A 19,836-nucleotide genomic window follows, 5' to 3' on the forward strand; every position below is an offset into this window, starting at 1 on the left:
TCATTATACATGATTTTGATCATTCAAAGTATTTTAATTTCATAAAAAAATTCTGAGTCGTTACATCTATAGTCCATAAGACCATCATAATAGTTCAAGTTTGTTTTTGCAGCTACATAATCTTTTGGAATACGGGTGTTCAGCATATCATGGCAGATCAATGAATCTCCTGCACGGTTTGCTTCTCGTCGGGATCCTTTATGTTCAGGATCACTTGAATAAGATAATAAAGGGGGAGTCAAGGCGGTAACGAGTGCTATGGCCATGGCTAGTTGTGGCCTTATCCCTCGACTTGCATCATATCGTCATGAGAAAAATGCCTTTCTAGAAGATTTACTCCTTTGGCATGGTAGTGTCATGACAGCATTCTTGCTTGCTTTCCTATACATCGTTTTGTCCCGTTCTTTTTAGGAAGTGAAGCTGCTTGTGCACAGGTTGCACAAGTGGAACAGGTCGTACCACTGATGGTGTTGTGTGTAGTGGGATGGATCTGAGTTGCTCTTGAGTGGCCATGATAACCTCAGTAAGTGTTCTTATTTGTCGAGTAAATTGATGAAGATCAACATAAACGGATAAGAACGGTAGGAGATTAGTCACTCTTCCTTGTGAGGTTTCATGTTATCATTCATGAAGATAATCTTTTTAAGAGGTGTAGTTGGTTTTTTTAAAAGGTACAACATAGACTTTGAGTAAATTTATTGAGTAAATTGATGAAGATCAGCATAGCCACCTTGAAGAAAGTCCGTCGCTGCTCTCGGAATTGGCCAGGCTAGGTTAGAGCATATCTGTCATTCTTGTGAAAGCTAAGAGGACTCTGGATCATGGACAGAAAAAGGTTGGAGAGGAATTTTTCTCCAAAAAGAAGCTTAGATTGGAGGAAACTGTTAACATGTAATAGGATTAAAAGAAAAATTGACGCATCACGACATCCAGATGCTGATATCTTCATACGGGTTATTTTCTCATCTTACATTCTATAAGAAACGATGTATCCTGCAAAGTGTAAGAAATCAGTTGAAGAAGTAGCTGAAAATCACCTCGATAAGTGTGCACATATCATTATTCCTGCCATGATAATAGTGGTAGAATCCAATTGGTAAATTTGCTACAGAATCATATGCTTCGCCATAGATTTGACCTTTAAGTCCTCATTCTTCAGATGGAGCACGCACTGCAGCAGAGCCTAAATTCTCCTTGCTCTCATCTTCGTTACTTTCACTCGTTCCATCTTTATCATCACTTGTACTTTTGAGTGCAACCCACTACTCTGGATTGCTTTCCTAGATTCCCCAGCGGTTGCAATGGCACCCTTGGCAGCATCTATTTCAGCTGCAGCCATTGCTTGGTGCTCTTCTTCCTCAACCACAGCTCGAACTCTCCCAAGAAACTTGTCATCCTCCTCTGGGAGAAAATGTCCTGCATACAACCAACCATAATAAAAGGTACAAATAGATACTATGACATTACAAGAGTATAGAGAGAGATGGATTCAATGCCGTATAACTGTATAAGGAATTGTCTATATCTAATATATATATATATAGAGAGAGAGAGAGAGAGAGAGATGGCTAGAGTTATCAAGCAAGAAACTAATTGCGGAAAAAATTGTTTTAACCCAACTACCATTGCTACTTGCTTCCAATTTCACAACTTGATACAAAGAGAGGATTGACGAGTTAAAGATTTCATGGAAAAAGAAATTGCTATCATATTCTTTACTCCTTCAATTCAACAAGCACTGTGATCACGAGTGCCACAGAGGTATTGTATCAAGCAAGCGATTCAGAATCAATTGTTTGGCCACTGGGTCACATACAAACATAACAGTTATCTTTAATGTTTTAGCAAGAACAAGAACATTATGAATTATGTATTTTTGATAGGCAAATAAAATTGAAAGAGAACAAGTAATCTGTACGTGCCTCTTTTTCAAATTCCACAAATCTGAGGTCACTCCCAAGTCCCAAATTGTGAAATGAATTCCACATTTCTGGTTAAATACGAAAACAAAATCATGCAATTGAATTACAATCCTTTGGAGAAGAAGAGGAAAAGGTAATAATAACATCTATATAATACAAAAGTGTACATGGACACAATAAGGTCAGGATGGCCGAGTGGTCTAAGGCGCCAGACTCAAGCTCTGGTCCTCGTGAGAGGGCGTGGGTTCAAATCCCACTTCTGACAATCTTTTCGAACATTTTGATATTTCTTCAGTTTTGTTGGGCTGCGCTTTCATAGCTGGGACAATGATTTTCCCATAGCCCAAGTTTCGATATTAACAAGGTTTCTAGCATTGTTTCTAATTTACTGGGGTCAGAATGGAAACGACGGCACCTTAGCGCATACTTACATCACCTGAAAGTACTAGTGATTATTATTTTTGATTTGATTCTGTTTTTATTAAAAAAATAATTAAATTAAAATTTTTTTTAAAAAAATAAAATTGTTCAAATTAGCCGGTTTCAATTTAGTTTGGTTTTTTAGAACAAAAACAGGTTCAAATCGATTTAACTCGGTTTTTGGTTTTTGCTCGGTTTTTTCGGTTTGACTGAGTTTTTTTCTAGTTTTTTTAGTTTGGATTCGGTTCGGTTTTCGGTTTTAGGCTTATAAAACTAAATTTTTTAAAAAAATTTTAATTGGTTTAATTAGTTTTTTTTACTGTTTAATTTTTCTAATTACTTTTTTCTAATTTTTTTAATTTTTTTGCTCAAATCTACCAAAAACCAGGAGCACTTAATCCTAGCATTCCCGACTACTTTTGGAAATGGTCAGACTCCCATGATTAACCTCTTGGTGCAAACATAAACATGTCTATAAACATATTAGGATTTCAACATCATCATTTTAATTAGGTATACACTACTTATCTATATCCACGAACTGAAGGAAAAAAACTCCAAAACTCTACGAAAATTGAACCTGAACTCTAGAATGAGTGAACAAAACAAAGCAGAAAAAACTGGAAAGAAGTTAGATTAGGAACTATTTAGTGTGTATAACATCTCCTCTTTAATCTCTGTTTATATTGATTTTTAGAACAAAAAAAATTAATTTTTATTTTTTGTCTTAATTACTCGCCATAGAAAAAATAAAAAATTGATGATTTCTTACCTTAAAAACTAGAGATTGTTTTTTGAAAACAAATTGTCCAAGAAATAGAAGGTTAGTATTTATACTGTTCATTTATAGAAACTAGTAAAAAATCATTCTTTATAAATTAAATAATTAATTTTTAATAAATTCAAGTTCAAGTTCAAAATAAACTGAAAAAAAGAAGAAGAAGAAGTAAACTCAAACATGAGGCTTGGGCCCGTGCCAGAACTAAGTCAAATGCTCCCATGTGGCTTAATCTCAAACCCATTTTAATTAGACTTCTTTATGACTTTTTAATTTTTCGTACAATTATTAGATTTTATAAAAACACGTTAATCAAGAATTTTTTAAATTAATTTTTTTATTCACCATTTATTTTAATTATATTAATATTTTATTTTAAAGAATTTTTATTGAAAAATAATTTCCCATAAGTTTTAACGTGTATATCATGATTTTTAAAATAAATTTCTAACAATCTATGCCAGCAGTTCTGCAAAGATTGGTCAGTTTGGCAGAGTCAGCCTTGCGCGCGCGCGTGTGTGAGGGGAGGGGTGGGGGGGGGGGGGTGTGGGGGAGTCACTCTCCTTCATTTGAGGTCTTCCTCTTAACATGTTCTACTCTTTTTGTTTCGGAAAGTTTATAGGTGACGTTGTACTTGGAGAATTTCAACTTTCAATGAACATATCAATTATAAATGATGATTGTGGAGTGAGTTTGTCAAGAGATCTGATACGAACAGGAGCACAGAACCACTCATGATGAACAAGATGTGATATGTTGTTCACTACAGTTTAAAAATTCATTCCAGAAGAGATTAACAATGTAAGACAAATTAGAGGCAGTGGGCTAAAGGTTAACACACATGCCAACTTTTGGAATGGATGATTTCTATTTAACTTCAAAAATTTAGTCTGCGTGATATTAAGAGGTAAGGGATTGGGAAGAAGTAACTGTTAAGGCAAGGCATCATTAGAATACAACCTGTTGTTGTTAGAGTAATCACATCCCTATACTATAAAAGCCATGCTCCTCAAATACAATGCAGTGCAGTTTGTTTATCCCTCATTACTACTTGAAAGTGACTAGTGAATCTAGCTTAAGATGGCATTACATTCAGCAATCAAGTTTTCAGTTTTTGCCTTGGTATTGCTAATACTGGCAACAGATTCTGATGCTGGAGGAATAGCAATTTACTGGGGTCAGAATGGAAATGAGGGCACCCTAGCAGAGACTTGTGCAACCGGAAATTATGAATATGTAAATCTAGCTTTCCTGTCAACTTTCGGAAATGGTCAGACTCCCATGATTAATCTTGCTGGCCATTGTGATCCATACAGCAATGGTTGTACCGGCTTAAGTTCTGAAATAAAATCATGTCAAGCAAAAGGTGTCAAGGTCATGCTTTCTATTGGAGGAGCTGCTGGTAGCTACTACCTTGCCTCCTCAGAGGATGCGAGGCAAGTCGCAGTTTATCTGTGGAACAATTTCTTGGGGGGCAACACTTCATCCCGCCCCCTGGGGCCTGCTGTTCTAGATGGAGTTGACTTTGACATTGAAGGAGGAACAAACCTCTACTGGGATGATCTTGCAAGGTACCTGTCGGCATATAGCAAGAAAGGTAAAAGGGTGCACCTAACAGCAGCTCCGCAGTGCCCATTCCCTGATGCTTGGGTGGGAAATGCCCTCAAAACCGGTCTTTTCGATTATGTTTGGGTCCAATTCTACAACAACCCTCCCTGTCAATATGCTTCTGGTGAGGTCACCAATCTTGAGGACGCATGGAAACAATGGACTTCAGCCATTCCAGCCAGCAAGATTTTCTTGGGCTTGCCTGCATCTCCCGAGGCAGCAGGCAGTGGCTTCATTCCTGTCCCTGATCTCACATCAAACGTGCTTCCATCCATTAAGGACTCTTCCAGGTATGGAGGCGTGATGCTGTGGTCCAAGTACTACGATGATCAAAGTGGATACAGTTCTTCGATTAAAAATGATGTCTGATCTCAAATTTCTGTCAATTCTGCGTGGCCGTTTTGTGTGATGGGTGTAAGTTGTATTTCCATATATGCTGATCTATCTTCTACATATGTATCTAGTTTCTTTGAAGCGTCTCTCTTCATGGTTTCATAATTCTTAACAATTCCTTTGATAACGTTCAAACTGAAGCAGAATATAGGTCCAAGGCCAATCTAATCAAAATCAACATTTCATCTGATATACAAGAAGGCATTATGCTCTGGATCCAAATATTGATACCATTGCAGAAAAAACTGAAATTGTAAACGAAGATCAAGATCACAAAAAAGGACGACCCTTGTCGCTCAAATTAGATATCTGACAGTACTATTTCTCTATGTTACTGATTTTTCTTTTAACTTCTCGAGTTTTCCTTATTTGTTCACTTAACCTTCCGGTTATTAACTGATTTATCACAAGATGCTCAAATTAAATATTGATACCGATGTGGGAGGAACAAGCTTCAATCCCAATTTCTTAAGGAGCTGACAAACATCTTTTGAAAAATAAGAACCCACTAGTTATTTTTACTTGTCGGCAGATGTGAAAATAAGTCTCTGAAGTTTGCTGGTTTATCCATCACATATTCTGTCAAAGACCATAGTATTGGTAGCCACTGAAATTCATTAAAGTTGATTCAGCTACCAAACTCATTCGTACAAATGGGGCCTGGCTAGTCATTATTTTATGGCCACAATGTGCAAAAAGAGAAGAAGATAAATATATACGACCACAAAACAGCAGACAACGCATAAGGATAGTTCATCGGCCATTACGATTGATATTTGAACATGAGAAAACCTGTCGTCTTCAAATAAGCTACATGCCTCCATCCAGCTCCGTTCAACAGCGTACCGGAAGCAACAAAGTGACTGCTAAGCCACGCGCTCTTCCACAATAGAACAAGTTTGTGGCCATCGTGTTGGATTCGGTTACCACTATAAACGATAAGCTTTTGAGAACAGTTTAAGCACCAACACGCAAATCTTGAAAAGGTACTGTAGTGAATAGTGATCAGTGACTCGTCAAACACTTGCATATCTTGAGTAGATGGCATCAAGGTCAGCAATCTCATTAACATTCCTCTTATCGTTTAATTATGACAATACTGGTTGGCTCAGAAGCTGGTGGATAGCAATCTAATGGGGTCAGAAAGGAAACGAGGTCACCTTGGCGGAGACTGTGCCACAGGAATCAACGACTATGTGAACCTATCTTTCCTGTTGACTTTTAGAACTGGTCAGACTCCCATGATCAACCTTGCTAGCCATTGCGATCCATACAACAATGAATGCACAAAATTAAGCTCCAACATAAAATCATGTCAAGCAAAAGGCATCAAGGTAGTGCTTTTCGTAGGAGGAGGATGTTAAATAGTAATATAAAATTTTTATTGGGTATAATTTAAAAATTTAAATATTTAAATTGAAATAATTTTTTAATATGATATCAGAACATTATTGATAAGTGGCCACGAGTAATATAAAATTATGAGGTGCATTCAAGTTTCAAATTAAAACTATCTTACCTCAAAAGAGGAAGCAAAGCAAGTAGCAACTTACCTTTAGAACAACTTCTTAGGGGGACATTCTTCAAAAATGTTTGGCATTGCGGCTGCCGATGAGGTTATGTTAAAACATGAATTTTTAGTATTTGGTTAGATATAAACCATATTTTTTATATATATGGGTTCCACCAGAAACTGAGGTTGAACCTCAGTTTCTGAAAAGCAATTTTTATTTGTTTTTGAAAGCATTCTCTCTCACCTTCACCAATAAAAATCAAGAAGAAAAAAACTACTGGAAAAAAAAAAACCAAAACAACCCGCTGATCTAAAAATCTTGCCTGCCATTACTAACCATTTATGAGTTCTATCATTATCATCTCATTCCTAAATTTTTTCAGCCTTGTTATTCCTTTTCGTTCTTTTCTATCATCTTGATATTCTTCTAACTTGCCTCCTTCTATTTCTTTGAGTTTAGGTTATCAGATTCATTTAACAAAAGGTAATTTTCAGTGATTATATAAGCTCATTCATCAAAGAATAAGCTCTGCATTGTTTTTTTTTCTATAAATTGAAATCTTATATCTTTGCACCCTCTTCTTCATTCGTTTTTAAGTTAGATCAAATTCAACGTAGATTTTCATATGATGTTTCTAACAATGCTTTAATTTTTTGGTTCGCAAAAATAAACAGAAGATTCGTGTTTGGAAAACTCAAACGAGAGAAGAGTAAAGATGTCGGGAAACCTATTCTTGTAAAAAACATCAACCGTGAGTTTCTTTCTTATCTCCATATGAAAATTTATTTTAATTAACTATAAATTTTAATTTGTGTGATGCTTCATTTATTTATTTTGATTGTGATTAATTGTCAGTGTTGTTAACTAACTACAAACTATTACACTCGTATGCATCATGTTCTTGAAAGTAGGTGATTTTTCTTAATAAATATTTTTATCTATTGCAATTATTCATGTTTTATAGAGTTTTGTATGTTTGATTAATTTATTAACATGGTTTTTTTCTGCTTTAAAATGGGTTTCCTTTTATTTCGGCTAATAATTACATTTAACTGCTGCTTTTTTATTTTCTTTTTGCATATAGCTGCAAGGAAGTGTAATATTTTTTTTGTAAGGATTGAATTAGGATGTTCTATGATTGATGAAGTTTTGAGGTTTTTTTTTCACATGGAGAAGTAAATAATCATTTTTTTATAACAAACAAAGTCTTGAATTGCATATTGAGTTTGATTTGTAGAAAACAGTATTTCCTATAACTGGGTAAAGTAGTTGTGGTTGAAACAAAGGAGGGAAAGTTGCATTAATCATTTTAAGCATTTCTGTTCAATAAAGAAAGCCTAATACCCCCATTCTCTTTGAACAAAATCATTTGATCTGTACTATATGACTTTGATGCTAGATCTGTTATATGTCCCTCATGCTTTTAGTTTGATATTAAGGGAAACAAGGCACTGTGAAAGGCATCTAATGCTTAAATAGAACTAAAATTCACTTTTAAAAAATTAACAGGAACAATTACTCCTCCAATAATAAACCCAACAAATAGATAAGGTAGTTAGTTTCAAAACTTAAAATTCAATTACTAGAAAGCCGAGGAAAGAACAGAGAAAGGACACTATTGATTTGAGTGTCCTTGCATTTCAAGAATGAGTAGTTGTGGTGAAGTGTCTTGTTATGCAAAAGCCAATTGTCCTAATATATATTTTTATAGTAAACAAGCATGTGTCAAGCCTATAGTCATCTTTATAATTACTCCTCATAGCCTATTGTTTTTTTGTTTTGTTTTGTCTTATAAATTATTAAAACTATATTGTATCAACACCTCATGCTTTCAGTTTTCCTCAAAGAAGGGTTATTAAAGTGTGCTTTGTCAAATACTCAATAAACTAAAGTGTTCTATAACATGCATTTTATACTTTTTATTTTTTCTTATTATTTATAATAAGTATTTTGTGTTTATGTTAATGCTGATTTTTGCATATATAAACATGATATCATTACTTGTTTTCTTTGTTAAATGTTTTAAAAGATACAATAAAAGGTCTTGAATCTATGGATAAGACTGATTGGACAAAGAAAATGTTGCATATATTTTATGACTTGTGCATTAAGGCCATTGACGTGGGAATAAGACCTAATACTTATTTCGATAAAACAGGATGAAAATTTCTTATAACATCATTCAAAGAATAAATTGGTCATGCATTCATTAAAACACAACTAAAAATTAAATGGGATGGATGCAAAAAGGATTGGAGGATAAGGAAAAAGCTAATTTCTAAAATTGGTATGAGCTAGAGTAGTGAATTAGAAACAATTTCAGCTAGCGATGAGTGGTGAAAAGCAAAAATTCAGGTTAGTTCCTCGTGATCCCAACAATTTCATTTGTTGTTGTCATATTTCATAATTCTTTTTAATACATGATGTTGCATTAATTATTTTTATTTCTTTTATGTAGAAAATTAGAGGAGCCAAAAAAATTTAAACATATTGGTATTGACGTCTGGAATTGGCGTTCAACTGTTGTCAAGGTAGGATCAACTACTTAAAAGTGTGTCGACTAGGAATGATTCCAGTTCTTTGCATGTGAATCAATAAGGTTGTAGTATTCTCGAGGTGATTACTGAGCTCCACGTAATTCCTGGAGTTTTAATTGATGATGATTCTTATGACTTCGTTACAAAGTATATGAGTTTAAGAAGGAAAAGAAAAATGTAGTTTAGCATGGGTGGTCTTGAAAAGAAGTTGAAATGGTTGAAGTGCACGAAGTAAACATGCTTAGTTGACATGGTATGATTTTCTTTTCTAAAGCTTTAATTTATTAACTATGTTAAAGTGCTAACTAAATTTAATGTGTTATGTTATTTGACATGCTTGATAATTTATTTATACACATTTATATTTTCAGAATAATTAGGTGACAGTTGTGAAAATAATATTTTCTATTTACAAAAGTTGGTTTCATTCATTGTATAATTCAACATTTAAAGTCATGAGATGTGAGCATATTCATTTTGGTTATTTTTAATTGTTTTGTATCTTTATTTAAATGTTATTGTAGTTATGAACTTTTTAAATGAGTTATTGGACTGTTGGGTTACCTGTATTTGTTTTTATTTGGATTGTAATTTAAGAGATTAGTTATTGTTCCAAAATAAATTTTTCTTTTACGGATGTTGTGTTATTGCATTGTTTACCTGGATTTTGTTTAATTTTACGTAAACATGTAATATTTTAATGAGTATAACTATTTATCATAAATATGTAATATTTTTATTTTTATGAATGTTTGTTTCAATAACTCAATATGTATTTCTGTTGTGAATATTAGTGGAAATAAATATTTTAAAGTGCAAAGTTTTAGATGGGAAATTTTTAAAGTATTCATGTTATGGTGTGTGACGTTAATATAATATCATACTTTAAAAAATAGAGAAGGTAGCCTTGTATAATAGTAGCTTTATTACCCCCACTAAATTGTATGAAAGAAAAAAATGTACAAAAGTGAAGCATGACCAAAGGCTGCAAATGAATGTCTATTTAACAAAAGTTGCCACTGAAAATGATGTATGTGATAGTTTTAGAGTTCAAATTTTGGCAAGTAACCAGCCATATAAGCAAAAATTCCAAAAATATAGGAACAAAGAATCTTGAATAATAGAGATAGGATAATAATTTGCTAAAAATCACGTGAAAGTAACAACATATTTGATATAAAAGTACATCCATATTTAAATTTTCCAACTCATACATGTTAGAATTTGTGCAGACAATTATATTAAAAACAAAATATGTACAAATGATATGTAGATAAGCTTATTTTAGCAATGTCGACAAACAAATTCAAATTCTTTATGCAAGGCATCATTTACTTTTTATATATATAATGGGGGATGCTTCTATCATGTATTCCAATAAAATAACTATCTCCAGAACAAACATCTCAATTGTATTTGTTATAAGCAAGTAAAATACCTTTGTGGTCTTAATAGGTTTGTGATAAAGTTATTCTTCCCAAGTTTTTTATTGTTTTTTTATTGAATGATATTTAATTGGATTTATGGTATTTTATTAACAATCTATCAATTTTTTTATTTACATGTAATTAAAGATATGGATGATCCATGGTTTAATGTCATATTTAACAAAGATTTTGATGATGATTATGATAATGTAATGAACTGCATTGTAGACCACATTAATTATCCTAGTTGTGAAGGTAATGGTGTCTCAGTTACTATTGCTGGAGATGATGATGATGTAAACGACAACGACGACGACGATGTTGATAGTAATGATGATGGTGACGATGAAAGTGATGATGATGGTGAATTTTTTTAAAAGAGACAATTTGATATGAATAAATTAATTATATGCATGACATGTATTATATTAATTATATGCATAAAGAACCATGTATGGTTTCATACAATACAAGGATGCGTTAGTTGAATGAAGTTTTAAGAGGTCATTGAAAACAATGTGTTAACATGTTTAGGATGGACACAACCATTCTGTTCAGTTTGTGTAATGATTTAGAAACACATTATGACTTAAAACCTTCAAGAAGAATGAGCGTTATTGAAAATGTGATCATGTTTCTATATATAATAGTACTAGGGGCATCAAATAGGGAAATGCAGGAGAGATTTCAACATTTAGATGAAACTGTTAGTAGATGTATAAAAAAAGTCATTAAATCATTATTTTGTTTGTTGTAAAAGTCATAAAACAAGTAGATCGATAATTTACCAACACCCCAAGAGAAATTGCAATGAATCCAAGATATATGTCATATTTCAAGGTAAGACCTAATTTTTTTTATGTTGTTTAAATGAATATCAATTATTTTATTAATTTTTCTAATTACTTCAATTCTTTTTTCCTATAAAATTATGTTGGTGCAATTGATGACACACATATTCATGCATGTATATCATTTGATAATCAAATTTTATTTATTGGAAGAAAAGGTGTACCGACACAAAACATCATGAATGCTTATAGTTTTGACATACAGTTCATGCTTGTGTGGCCAGGATGGGAAGGCAGCGCACACGATACACGTATTTTTCTTAAAGCTATTGACAATAGTAGTATAAATTTTCAAAACCACTAGAAAGTTGTGATTTGATATAAATTAAAGAGCTGGTAATTGAAGTTAGATAATATTCTTTTATAGTTATTGAAAAAAATTAACATGTTGTTCTTTTTTGCAGGCAAATATTATTTGGTTGATGATGGATATCCCAATGAGTATGAGTATTTAGATTCCTATAAAGACGAGAGGTATCACTTAGAAGATTTTAGGCTTTGTAGACAACTAAGTGGTCAGGAAAAAGTGTTTAATCGTGCACACTCATCACTACGTGATATGATAGGGTGTTTTTTTGGAGTATGGAAGCAGAGATGGAGAATTTTGCAAAATATATATGTTTATCCATATAAAACGCAAGTTGAGATTATAGTTGCATCAATGGCTTTACATAACTATATTAGAAGGAGATCGCAAGATAATGTGGTTTTTTTTAATATGATCGCAATCTCAATTTTATTCCGAAGAATTTTTTACCAGATATTGTAATTTGCTCAGATAGTCAAAGATCGTAGAGGCATTCACGTATGGATTTTATACACGATGAAATTACAAATAGTTTAATGGGATAATAAAAAAAACATAATGCACAAAAATTATTCATTTCGTTATGTAATTATAATTATAAATCTACAATATTTTGCAATTATATATATATATATATATATATATATATATATATATATATATCCTTCTAAGTAATTTCACAATCAAACCTCAATATAAAAGTATATTAATAAAATATATAAAATTATGTTTTATTCAATCACAATTTTAATTAAATATTTAAATTTATTAAACAAACTTCAACTAAAAATAATTTTTATTAAACTATCTTTTTAAATTACAACCATAAAAATAACAAGAATACCAAATACACTCAAAGATCTCGCCCACTTGGCCCTACCGTTCTGGATGGGATTGACTCTGACATCGAAGGAGGAACAAACCTGCCATGGGATGATCTTGTAAGGTTCCTTTCAGTATACAGCATGCAAGGTAAGAAGGTGTACTCAAGTGCAGCTCCTCGATGTCCATACCCTGCTTCGTCCCATGTTCCGCACTCCGCTTTTGCTTTCTTTTCACTGTGACACGGTGATAATGTGATAAGCCTCAACCAAACATCGGAACATCGTAAATGCCAAAGAAGGAACGCTATGGTGTTTGTGTAACGTGATGATTTGACAAAGATTTGGATGTGAATTTGGTGGGAAAAAAAAATTCTTTGTGCGGAAACTTCTTGGAGCAAACCTCATCTTCTGTGTGGTCATTAGTAATCTAGCATTGAAATGAAGTCATCTCAAGTTTGAAACCATTGTCAAAGCTCACCAATCATTCTGTACTGTAAAGCCAGATTCAAAACAGTATAATTTATTGAGACAAGACACTGTCATATGCCTGTTGAGTTTTCTTCAGGCGGAATATGTAAAAACAAAGAAATCAAATCAAATTAAATATACAGGAGATGAGAATTTGTGACCACCATATTTTGGTTTTGACAGAATCTGGAGAAGCATTGCACAAGATGCAAGTAAATAATATCAGATTGAAAGGAAATTATGTTTCTTCTATATCCCTCTCTTGTTCTGCTATGTTAAATTATGAACCTAGCCGATCTGCCTCTCAAAATTAATCTGGATGAATGATTTGCACGTTCCTCTGGAAAAAATTTGGAACAGTTACTTGTAAATTCTTTTGAAGCAGAAGCTCTCATTTTTATTTCAGAGAAATTCTATGAGCAATTTAACAGTCATTTTTTTTCGGAGACAAGATTGCAGTAGTATAAATAGACCTAAGGGCACGTTTAATTTAATTTAATTTTTGCATTAAGCAGTTGAATTTAGAGGAAAAAAATATTGAATCTCAACAATATATATATCGTTTGCATCAGTTTGAACGAGTTAAGCTTGTAAAATATTCATCATATTGAGAATTTCAATTTTGTTATATTCTTTCACTTCATCATAGAATCATGGCAAAGAAAGAAGAGAAGAGAAAGCATTTCCCTCCAATTAAAGAATATGTAAAATTTATACAGCAGCTAAACAAGAAAAATAATTCCCATTGCAATGACTTTTATAATAAGCGTGATCAAATACGCCGATACCAAATACAACCTCTGTTAATGGAGGTCAAAATTCAGGAGAAAAAAAAGAAAAGAAAATTCCAAATTAAACGACGAAGCAAAATAAGTAAGACCAGAGAAATCAAAATTAAATAAGAAAATAAAATGATTACTGATGATAAGCCTTCAAGAAAGGTAGACTTTCATCATTATTGAATCTTGACAAGCCTTCAAGAAATGTAGACTTTCATCCATGAGTATTAACAGCTTCCCACAACAAATTTTTAGGGACGGGGTTGGACAGATCCCTAGCCTGCTGGGCAACGTTCCTGAGTCTCCTGATTGTCCACACATTGGCTTCCCAGAAGGACAAACTCCTGTAAGACAAATTGTGCTTCTTGCATAGATCCTGTACCAACGGTGAAACCCTTCTCAATTGGCATCTTGGCATCCTTGGAAACAAGTGATGCTCAAGCTGAAACTGCAAACCACCGTAAAACCAATCCATCCAAGATGAGCACGAAATATCCAAAGTCCCACCTGTCTGTTTCTCAAACCAATCATTCCCTTTTGGAGGTCCAGTGTAAACATCGGCCGCAAAATGATTCAAACAAAATTGAACGTGTTGAATTGCGGTAACAGCAAAGCTTGCAAGCACAAACATCACCCTCTCAGGCCAATTAGGGAGACAAGACACAAGTAGAGGGAACCAAGTCCAAAAGATGAGAATTCCCAAGATGTTCAAAGCTCTATCTGGGAATTTTCTCTTTGAAAACAATAGCAAGAATGTTTGTAAATACAAATTGACCCTGGCAACACACATTACTGGATAAAAAGTCCAATGCTGGTAACTCACAAAAAACCTTGCCACAGGATCAAAATCCAAGTACCTTCCATAAAAGCAAGACTTTATCGAATTAAAAAAAGTCGAATTTACCGCAAAGACTGGTATGTGTTGAAGATCAGGATCATAATCAAGACTGTTGCAGGCAAGATGGTGTGCATTGTGGGTCCATTTCCACCAAGCAATGCTAATGCCTGTGAGGGAATTCCCAGCAACAAATTGAGCAAATTTGTTATAACCACGACTCTTCATTACTTGGTAATGCCCCGAATCATGACCAATATAGGCACTTTGAATCCAAAGAAAACCCAACACCAAAGCAGATCCTAAATGAGCCCAAACACTCTGGCAACACAAAACACCATAAAGAACAACGCAAAACATCAATGCAATAGATGCGAGGGCATACATGGTAATATGTCCTTTCTTTTCAAACAAACCCAGTTTCGCAAACTCTGAAGCAAGCCTCCTGTAATCCTTGGACGTCTCTGACACCTTGAAATCTTTGAGATAATACCCTGTAAAGAACTTGTCAAGATATTGCCATGCTGTTCCAGGATGGTAGGCAATAAATGCATCAGTAACATCTTGGCCTGCCAGATTCAGGAGAGCAACATCTCCGCCTGGATGCTCATAAGCCCAATCAGAGACATTATAAACCTTTCCCTGGATAGAGATCCACAAGTCTCCTTCCTTGTTGTGTTGCTTAAGCTCTTCGCCTGTAATGTACTTTTTGTCGCCCTCCATTGAACTCAGGAAACAAGAAGCTTAAAGGGAGTTTGATATGGATGCCTAAAAAGAAACCAAAACAAATCAAAGAATGCCTGTTTCCGTTTTAGGGAAACAATCCCATTAACAGGGATTTCGATCTGTATTTGGTCTCTCTCTCTCACTCTCTCTCAGTTTTAGCTCTTTTTTGGGCTGCCTCTCTCTTCTTTACTTCTTAGCTTTCTGGCCTCCAGGGGTGGTTTTATTTTTAGTTTCTGCGCAAAAAGAGGAGAGGTTTAGATTTTCTTTTCTTTTCTTTTCTTACAACGAAACTAGCGGTGAAACGGTAACTTTAATTAGCTCAGCAGGTAAAAATCTGTTAAACACGAATAATCAATTATCTAGGAACCGTTAGTTTTGAAGAATTCGGGTTTGGCAATCGCAATCGACGGCTGAGAGAATGTTACGTGGACGCCCTTACAGGGTAGATTTAATTGTTTTCTTTTTTATTATTATCTCCACGATATTTTGGGGAGCGGTGACTGCGTCAAATCGTCAATCGTGGGTTATGGGAATTGAGAGGGGCAGAGACAGTGAGTGATACAAGCGCTGTTAGGTGAAGGCCAGTCAGAAGGATGATCTTTTTCTTGTAACCAAAAAATAATAATAATAAATGCGCTATAATAATCTAATATAATCAAATTGGTAAACCGAGCCTGGACAATTAAATAGTATTACTCATTTTCAAATCTATTTTTATAATTTCCGAGATTTTGAAGGGTCTAATGACAAAGAATCTTAAATTTGCTAGTTGTATAAATAATTGGATTTTGTGATAGTATTTAGCTATGACCGGTAGAACTTGTGAAATTTAAGTTATTATATTTAGAGTATGTTTAACAGTGTGGTAGCGGTTATTATTTTTTAAATAATTTTTAAAAAATTATCAATGATGTTTTTTCAATGATATTTTTTTTATTTTAAAAAATTATTTTTAACATTAACACATCAAAATGATCCAAAACATATAAACCATATTAAATTTTAACAAAAAACAATTTTAAATTTTTTTAGAATACGATTTGCATCGCGTTCCCAACCGATTTTGAATGGTTAAAGAAGGCTTTAAGAAATCCCAAAGTAGTTCTTTGTGAAAAAATAATAATAATTTTATCCCATGATTTTAACCCTTTGTTTGTTGTAGGGGTGTTTGGTTTAAAAATTATATAAAAAAATTACTTTAAATTATTTTTATGTATTTTTAAATTATTTTGATATAATCATGTTAAAAATAAATTTTAAAAAATAAAAAATATATATTATTTTAAAATATTTTTATATAAAAAATATTTTTAAAAACAGGAACCCAAATTTTGAGGTTCTGTAAATGAGAGGCAGTTTCACTTGCACAGTGAATAGTGGTTTTCCAGCTCATCATAACATAATATTAAATATTTATTTAATTTTATCCGTATTATTGATATATATTGACTAAATCTTTAAAGATTTAATATCCAATTTGGTGTATAAATCAAATAAAAGAGGATAATCATTGATGACATTCGTGTCATCATGATGTTTATAAGGTTGATCGTGATTAAATGGCTAATGTAAGAGAATTTAAAATATAAATCGAAAAGGCTAAAAAATGTGTAATATCCTTTTACTTGTTTCTTCCAAAAAAAATCCAAGGAGGGATGTCCTTTGAAAAGCGATATGAGCTAGTCTCGCCAGATACAAGCCACCAGTATTATTTTCCCATTGAAGCCGAGTCAAATACTAAATTAAGATATTTATTTGACTATTTCACCTAGTTGAGTCCTCAAACTAAGATCTTTTTATATGTTTCTTCCAAAAATATCTAAGGAGGGTTGCCCTTTGAAATCGATATAGGCCAGATATGAACCACCCTCGTGTTCCAGTTCAAACCTGTTTAGGGCTGTGTGGTTTCGGTTTAAATTTGAATATTTTTGATATATTGTTGTTAAAATAAAAGGTATTATTTTAATAAAAAAATTTAAAAAAAAAACAACTTGAAATATAATTACAAACAGGCCCACGTCAATTTCACCTAGCTGTCTAGTTGAGTCCTCCAATATAGGGGTGAGTAGGCTTCGGGAATGTCGGGAGAGGGCTCCCTCCTTACTGATTACCCCCGAACCTACTGCGCAGGGGGGGAAACCATGATGGTTTGGAATCATCACAAGGGCTGGCCTTGATTTCTAGTAATTCCTGAGTTGTTAACATCCGAACATCACAGGTAAATCTTAACACCACAATTATTATTTTATTATTATTATTATTTTAGAAAACACTGATTCGTGTGGTGTTTTCCCCGTAGCACCTCCATTATAAACACACTCACTGCTTTATGAACTCATTATGTTTTTTTATTTTCATCCCTTTTTTTTTAATTTCTTCATTTAAATAAAAAATTTAAAGCTAATTTAAATTAAATTATTCAGGAATAACATTAAAAAATAAAAAATCAAAGGGAAAAATACAAGTAAAATAGATATTGATTTCAAGGTTTAAGTAAAAATATTCATTTTCATCCTTCTACTTTGACAATTTATCTTTTCAGTCTTTTAAATTTTTAAAATCTAATTTTGGAACAAAACTTCATTTTCCTAGTTTTTCAATTCCCAACTAAAAAGAGGTAAAATAAAGGTTGGTTGAATTTCGGTAATAAAAAGATAAAATTTTCACTGATATTAATTTTAGTCATGGAAAAAAATTAACTTTTATATCAGTGGATTCCATTTAAAGAAAAGAGTTTAATGTTAATGTTTTTTCACCTTGAGATTTTCTGGAAAAAGAAATTTGACCTTGGAAGTAATTTTTTTTTGTTTTTAGATTGATATTTTAGTTGTTTTGAGGCATCAAGAGCATCCCATTAGAAGGGAAAAAAAACTATTTAGAAGAGCTAAATTATTGACATGACTTTTAAAATAATGTAAATGTAGTTTTTTTTTCTTTTTATATGCACTAACAACTAATTTGTATTTTAATATATTTAATATTAATAATTTTGGTTTTTTTTAGAAAAGTTTAATTGATAGATATGTATGTACGAATATTTTCTTTGACAAAAAATTCATTTTGGCTCTTTATCTGGCTCTCTCATTTAAGTTGCAACATCAAAAAAGAAAAGCAAAAAAAATAAGTGTTTTTTTTCCTTAGCTCTTCTTTTGGCACTCCCATTTAAGATGTCATCGGAGGTTTATGTGGATTTTTATATAATTTTGTATGTGTTTTTTAGTGTAAAAAAAAAAACAGTTAAGAAATATATTTTTGGGGCTGAAAACCCCTAACCTTGATTAGGTTGTCGAAAATAAAAATATAGAGGATGCATCATTTATGTCTTTTATATTAAAAAAAAACAATTAATAGACATCCCTGTCATAGCAGGTCAAAGCATGTGTTGCCATTGCTTTAGGCCCAAACTCCGAGCTCTTTTTTAAAAGTCTTTTAATTTTTGTTTAACTTTATTTAAATAAACTTAAAATTAAAAAAAAATAAAAAATTTTAAATTATGGAAGGGTAAATATTTTCTTCTCGATTCTTTTTTTATAAGAAGTTATTCCAGTTTCATAATTTATATTATAAATTTAACAACTTAACTCAAATTAGCTCGAGTTTTTTCATTATTTTTTTAAAATTGAATTTTTTAATTTCATATTATGACAATGAGTTATTTAATAACTAAACTTTGAAATTTTTTTTTATAATGGTCTAGTTTTCATGATTTAAGTTACGAGTTTGATTTTTTTGTTAGGTATATTGAAATTATCTTTTTTATTTTTTTTAAATTGAATATTTAATTATTTTTATTATTTAATATTTGATTGATTGAAATCGAGCTTTCTAGTTTTTTTAGTTATATTTTATAGGGTTACTACAATTTCTTAACTCAAGTTATAAATTGATTCAGGTCAATTTAATATGTCACACTCTTAGTTTATTTTTAAATAAGTTATATATTACGTCATAATTTTAATATTTTAAAAATGGGATAGAAGTTGTTTTTTACAGTATTTTTTGTTTAAAATATATTAAAATAATATTTTTTAAAATTTATTTTTTATATTACAACATCAAAATAATAATAAAAAGTCATTTAAATCTTAAAAAAATAAAAGTTTTTAAAATTAGACCGAAAAATCACACGGTGCCTTAAAAAAAGTGAAAACAGCTCAGCTAGCCGGCAATGTCAGCGAATATAATCATAACAAAAATGCTTTGACTGTACGTAAAGTTGTTCCTTACAGGCACTGTTTTCCATTTCCTTTTTTTTCTGCCTTTTTAATCAACTTCCAATTAAATAAACGGGTAACTAATTTCAATAAATTTTGCTTCGCATGCTTTTTCTATATTTATTCTAACATCCTATTTCTTTAGCTTCCAAACCTTCCACCCTCTGATGTTCATGTGAGAAATCATGCACGTAGTCACGGCTCATGACCCCTCGACTATAGGCAAGAGGGGC

The 19,836-nt window shown here is 32.3% G+C and overlaps 2 protein-coding genes, 1 non-coding gene and 1 pseudogene across 3 annotated transcripts; 3 read left to right on the forward strand and 1 right to left on the reverse strand.

Moving 5' to 3' along the window:
• Window positions 1-2,103: 2,103 nt before the first annotated feature.
• TRNAL-CAA (transfer RNA leucine (anticodon CAA)) lies at window positions 2,104-2,187 on the forward strand. Its single transcript has one exon. It is a non-coding gene; the product is annotated as a tRNA-Leu (tRNA).
• Window positions 2,188-4,031: 1,844 nt separating this feature from the next.
• LOC133692840 (hevamine-A-like) lies at window positions 4,032-5,202 on the forward strand. The gene has a single exon (XM_062113992.1). It carries the CDS (start codon window positions 4,201-4,203, stop codon window positions 5,095-5,097), a length of 897 nt encoding a protein of 298 aa, XP_061969976.1. The 5' UTR covers window positions 4,032-4,200; the 3' UTR covers window positions 5,098-5,202.
• Window positions 5,203-6,162: 960 nt separating this feature from the next.
• Window positions 6,163-12,821, forward strand: LOC133690816 (hevamine-A-like; annotated as a pseudogene).
• Window positions 12,822-13,772: 951 nt separating this feature from the next.
• LOC133692626 (delta(8)-fatty-acid desaturase 2-like) lies at window positions 13,773-15,631 on the reverse strand. Its single transcript, XM_062113703.1, has one exon. The coding sequence runs from the start codon at window positions 15,384-15,386 to the stop codon at window positions 14,043-14,045; it is 1,344 nt and encodes a 447-aa protein (XP_061969687.1). The 5' UTR covers window positions 15,387-15,631; the 3' UTR covers window positions 13,773-14,042.
• Window positions 15,632-19,836: the final 4,205 nt, after the last annotated feature.

Source organism: Populus nigra, chromosome 4, assembly GCF_951802175.1.
Source record: "Populus nigra chromosome 4, ddPopNigr1.1, whole genome shotgun sequence".
Taxonomy (NCBI): Eukaryota; Viridiplantae; Streptophyta; class Magnoliopsida; order Malpighiales; family Salicaceae; genus Populus; species Populus nigra.

Coding starts and splice junctions, on each gene's coding strand:
- LOC133692840 (XM_062113992.1), top strand. CDS start 4,201: ATGGCATTACATTCAGCAATCAAGTTTTCAGTTTTTGCCTTGGTATTG.
- LOC133692626 (XM_062113703.1), bottom strand. CDS start 15,386: ATGGAGGGCGACAAAAAGTACATTACAGGCGAAGAGCTTAAGCAACAC.